At 27.4% G+C, this 6000-nt stretch overlaps 1 protein-coding gene across 1 annotated transcript in view; it reads right to left on the bottom strand.

Annotated features, from left to right (window-relative positions):
- LOC141300395 (lethal(3)malignant brain tumor-like protein 4) overlaps positions 1-6000 on the bottom strand; it is a 77636-nt gene that overhangs the window by 61194 nt on the left and 10442 nt on the right. The window contains exons 2-3 of the mRNA XM_073830666.1: positions 4417-4479; positions 4165-4366 (exon numbers count right to left, since the gene is read on the bottom strand). Coding sequence (XP_073686767.1) covers positions 4165-4366; positions 4417-4479 — 265 coding nt within the window. The remainder of the gene's footprint in view (positions 1-4164; positions 4367-4416; positions 4480-6000) is intronic.

Raw genomic sequence — 6000 nt, 5'->3', positions numbered from 1 at the left:
CAAAGGGTTTTTATTACAAAATAAAAAGAAAAATAAACAAAAAACAAAGCAAAACGAAAAAACCAAACAAGGTTTTAAAATTTTTGAATAAAAGAAAAATTAAATAAAGCAGACATTTAAAAAAATAAAAAGATACTAAATTTTTAAAGTTCAAATAAAGGAAAACTAATTCAAAATATTAAAAATGTTAAATATATTAAAACTTATTTCAGTTTTTTTCAGGTGTAAAGTCAACATTTCTTTTGATTTATTTTATAGCACTACAATGACTAACATTTAAAATTAAAGAAAAATATTTATATATATATATATATATATATATATATATATATATATATATATATATATATATATATATTAAAAAAAATACTAAAAATTTAAAAATTAAAAAAAAAGTTAAAATGAAGGAAAAAAAATAAAGATAAAAACTAATTCAAAATATTAAAAATTTTAAATATATTTTTAATTTTATTTTTTCAGGTGTTTTAATTTTAATTGACATTTTAATTGACTTATTTTATTGCATTAACATGACTCAAATTTTTAATTAAAGAAAAATGAAAAAAAAACAAACATTTAAAAAACTAAAAATTACTGAAATTTTAACTAAAGTTAAATTAAGGGAAAAATGTAAAGATAAAAACTAATTCAAAATATTAAATATGTAAAATACATCAAAACTATATATCAGTTTTTTTAGGTGTTAACATTTTTATTGACTTATTTTATTGCACTAAAATGATTAAAATTCAAATTTAAAAAGCAGACATAAAATAATTAGTAACATTTTAAATAAAGTTAAAATGAAAGAGAAAAATATAAATTAATTTAAAATATTAAATATTTTAAATATATTAAAACTTATTTGAAGTTTTTTAGGTGTTAAGTCAACATTTTTATTGCACTAAAATGACTTAAATTTAAAATGAAAGAAAAATGAAAAAAAGCAGACATTAAAAAATTACTAACATATTAAATAAAGTTAAAATTAAGGAAAAAAATATTTAAAATATAAAAAATTAAAAACATATTAAAATTTAGTTTTTTGAGGTGTTAAGTCAACATTTTTAATATAAAAAAATATATATATTGAAACTTATTTTAAAAATAAGTCATATTTATTGACTTATTTTATTGCACTAACATGGCTAAAATTTAAAATCAAAGAAAAATGAAAAAAGCAGACATTTACTAAAACTAAACTAAACTAAAGAAAATATAAAAAATAAAACCTAATTCAAATTTTAAAAAACTAAAAACAGGTGCTAAGTCAGCATTTCAAATTTTTTACTTTTTTATTTTGTTGTACTAAAATTACTCAAATTAAAACAGAAAAAATAGCCTAAATAGACATAAAAAATAATAAAATGACTGCAGCTTATTGGACCTAACAGCAGTAACTGAGAGGGGCGGAGCTTAGAGAAGAGTCAGCTCAGCTGTATTCACCTTTTCATCTGATTATATCAGTCCAACATCAATCAACATCACTATTGCTTTGATATTATGTGCTGAATCAGTTTAATCAGGAACAGATAAAAACAGTGTATGGTGCTGAAATCACCTGCTCAACACGTCCTAAGGGAACAGTTCACTCCAGCTGGAATAAAAAAAAAAAAACTCAGATTCCTGTATAATTTATGCCATAAAGGCATCCAGAAGCTCCCATTCATCGGCGTAATGGAGGTCTGGATGGTCCGACTTATAAGAGACGATCAATACTGATTATCTGGCTCTTTGCAGAGCTTGTGTTCCTGGCGACAGAGCCGTAGTCTTCAGTGGAAACCCAACCTAAACAAGAACCGCTGAGGCCACAGACAGACCCTTACAGACTGATTTCTGTAATCGCTGAGCTGCATTCGTGGCCTTTAATCCACAGCAGATCAGCAGATTAAAGCAGACAGACAGAGAGGTTCAGATCAGGACACACGGGACGACCCAGATGTTTACAACACATCTGTCTGAGCATTCCTTATCAATAACAGGAAGGACAAAACAGTCTTAAAGCAATGTACTTGGAACATTATATAACTTTCTTAATTATTGATATGTGACCGTGGACCTCAAAACCAGTCTTAAGTATCATGGATATATTTGTAGCAATAGCCAACAATACATTGTACATTGTGTTTCTTTTATGCCAAAAAATCATTAGGATATTAAGATCATGTTCCATTAACATATTTTGTAAATTTCCTACCGTAAATATATCAAAACTTAATTTTTGATTAGTAATATGCATTGCTAAGAACTTCATTTGGACAACTTTAAAGGCGATTTTCTCAATATTTAGATTTTTTTGCACCCTCAGATTGCAGATTTTCTAATAGTTGTATCTCAACCAAATATTCAAGTTCAAAAATTATATTATCTGTACTTGAAATAAGAAACGTTTTTGTAACCTTTAAATAACATCATAATCCCAACAAGAAAGCTGGAGATATTAAAAAAAAAAAAACAATTAAGCAGTCATAAAACAAAAACATTTGAAAAACGGGAAAAAAACACTTACATTTTAAATAAAGTTAAAATGAAGAAAAAAATATAAAGATAAAAACTAATTCAAAATATATTTGTAAATATATTAAAAACGTTTTTGTAACCTTTAAATAACATCATAATCCCAACAAGAAAATTGGAAATATAAAAATTTAAAAAAATTAAGCAGACATTAAAAAAAACAAAAAAATACTACAATTTTTAATAAAATTAAAATAAAGGGAAAAAAACCGAATTCAAAATACTTTGTAAATATATTTAAAAAAAAATAATAATTAAAAACATTTTAAATAACATCATAATCCCAACAAGAAAGATGGAGAAATTAAAATTAAGAAATAAATGAATTAAAAAAAATTAAGCAGTCATCAAAAAAAAAACATTTAAAAACTAAAAAAAAAAATACATTTTTTTTAGTAAAGTTAAAATGAAAGAAAAAATATAAAGATAAAAAATAACTCAAAATATTAAAAATTTAAAATACAGTAGTCAACATTTGAAGTGGATCAAAACCTTTCATCAAAGTTAAAAACCAAAACAATACCTGTTCCAACTTCCAATACCAACTTCGATGAACTTTTTTGATCCACTTCAAATGCTGACTACTGTATATTCAATTTATTCCAGATTTTCTACTAGTTTTCCAAATATTGTCCTATCCTAACAAACCACACATAAATGAAAAGCATATTTATTCAGTTTTAGATGATGTATAAATCTCCATTTTGAAAAATTGCCCCTTATAACTGGTTTTGTGGTTCAGGGTCACAATTATGTTCTCATAATGTTAAGAGAATGTTCTGAGATCTACATTCTCAAAAAGTTCAAAATGACATTATTCGTACTTGAATTTAGAAACGTTTTTATAACCTTTAAATAACATCATAATCCCAACAAGAAATCTGAAGATATCTTAAGTATTAAAAAATAAAAAAAAGTTAGAAAAAGTTAGTTGAATGAGATAAGAAACACTTCTGTAACCTTTATGTAACGTTTCAGAAACATGTCAAAGCAATGTTCACACAATGTTTTGTTAACCTACATTGGTTAATCTGGGGATTTACTATCAGAAAGCCACAGGACTGAGATTTCTGCACAATTCATGATCTATATTTGTATCCAAACACAAGCAGTGCACGATTTAAGCAGATGCAGAATAAATCCATAAACTCACCAGATTGAGATTCATCCATCAGTCCATCATCACGGTCACGCGGAGCAGATGAGTTTCAGAGGCCAGAGACAAACAGAAATATGATTGAAAGTGTGTTTGTGTGACACTGGAAACACAGCAGAGCCAGACTCGGTCCGGACTGGAATGCTGTGCGCGTTCTGGAGGCGCTCCTGGAGCGCGCCGGACCATCTGTGGCGCCGGGCACGCGCACAACATTCCTGTCTGGATGGAATCTGTCATTTAATATTCTCATGGATTCAGTTGCAGATATAAATAACTATTAACACACGCAGTGCGCAGAGCAGAGAGAAACTGGATCTCCTTTAGAAATAGCAGAGAATAAAACATCTAAATAAATACACACACTAAACCTATTAACGCAGTAATTAATGAGCTTTACAGCAGTGCGCGTTCAGGACTGAACTGTCTGAATGAAGTAAATGAACGCGAACGAGCGCAGCGGAATATAAACACAAACAACATCAAACACACACTGATGTGATCCTGCAGATCGATATTCAGAGAAACACTCACCTCCTCGGATTTATTCACTTTGAGGTGTTTAACTCCGCAGATGAGCGTCCTGATGCGGTAATCCAGTGCAGGTGAAGATGAGGATCGGATGAGGATGAAGAGCAGCTCCGCTGGACCGGACCGGACCCGTGATGAAGATGTTGAGCAGCAGCAGCTCCGGATCTCCGAACACGAACGTGACCACACCCACTTATGCTAATGAGCATCCTCACAGCGCGTCCTGATTGGCTCACGCTGCTGTCAGTCAGACTGATAATAACATCTGCTCTGGTGTCCTGATTAAGAGATCAGACAACATCAAGCTGATGAACAAACTATTTATATCCGCGATGATTTGCTTTGGATCACACTGTAAAAACGATTGAAAAAAATACTTTATTTACATTAATAATATTGAAGTACGTTTTAGAAGAAAACACTATTTCTCAGTCTTTTCTATAAACCCTAAATATATTCAAATGTTTGTTATTTTAGTTTTTCAGGTGACAAGGCAACGTTTCTTGTTTTTGTTTAGCTGCAGTACTAAAATGACTTAAATAATAATAATAATAATAAAATAAATAAATAAAAGAAGTAAAAGAAAAAATTACAATTAAACAGCAAAATCATTTAAAAGAAAATAACAAAAATTGTAACTAACATTAAAATGAAGGAAGAAAATATAAAGTATAGAAGAATATTAAAAACTTTAAAAACGTATTAAAACTTAAACTTATTTCAGTTAAGTCAACATTTCTAATCTGTACATATTTTATTGTATTAAAATGACAAAAAATAATAATTTAAGTAATTTAAAAGTAATTCAATTTTTTTAACTAACATTAAAATGAAGGAAGAAAATATAAAGATATAAACTAAATCAAAAATTTAATTTTTTTATTTTAAACATATCTACATTTTTTCAGGTGTTAAGTCAACATTTCTAATTTGTACATTTTTTATTGTACTAAAATGACTAAAATCAAACCTGTGAAACTGAGATCAAAAATATATTCAGTGTGTTACTTGCTGTTTATTTGTATTTATTTATGCAATTTACTAGAGCTTTCTGAGTATAAATTGGTTTAAAGTAAATTCTTCACCAATTTTTTTAATTGTAGAAATAACTAAAATAAAATAAAATCTCTTGGAACAACACATTCACACTCATGATGCACTGTAATTGTTTATTTTGATTTATTTTGATGTTGTAAATAAACATTATTTTGTAAATAAAGATTATTAAGAGTACAATTTACAAGAAAATACTATTTTAGACTTTATTAAAATGTAATTTTGTAATTATTGTGAAGTTTACTAGCAATTTCTAAGTGAAAACTGTTATAACTATTAAAAACTAAGACATTAATTCTGTGTTACTTCCTGTTTTTGTAATTATATATGAAATTAACTCGAGTGAAAATTGTTTCTACACCATTTTTTCAGTGTAGAAATAATTACAATAAAATCATAATGAATTGGAACAAACACCTTTGAATCTGCAAACATATCACTGTAAAAAAATATTTTTTGAAGAGTTTTTCTATTACCATATTTGTTGTAAGTGTAATTTAATTTGTTTCTTACAGATATTTTGTAATTATTTATTAACTCTACCAACAATTTCTAAATGAAAACACCAGTTTTTTTTCAGTGCATAATATGTATTGTGTAGATTAAAATGCTGTATTGAGATGTTTTGATGCTCTTCATCTAATCTGAGCAGACAGTCGAATCACTTCCAGCTGAACGAATCTCAGTCAGATCAATGATTTGATGATGGGAATCACAGTCTTTCACAGCCTCTGAATCTGATG

Source organism: Garra rufa, chromosome 24, assembly GCF_049309525.1.
Source record: "Garra rufa chromosome 24, GarRuf1.0, whole genome shotgun sequence".
Taxonomy (NCBI): Eukaryota; Metazoa; Chordata; class Actinopteri; order Cypriniformes; family Cyprinidae; genus Garra; species Garra rufa.
Note: the sequence above shows the minus strand (reverse complement) of the source record. Positions and strands in the feature narration are given on the sequence as shown.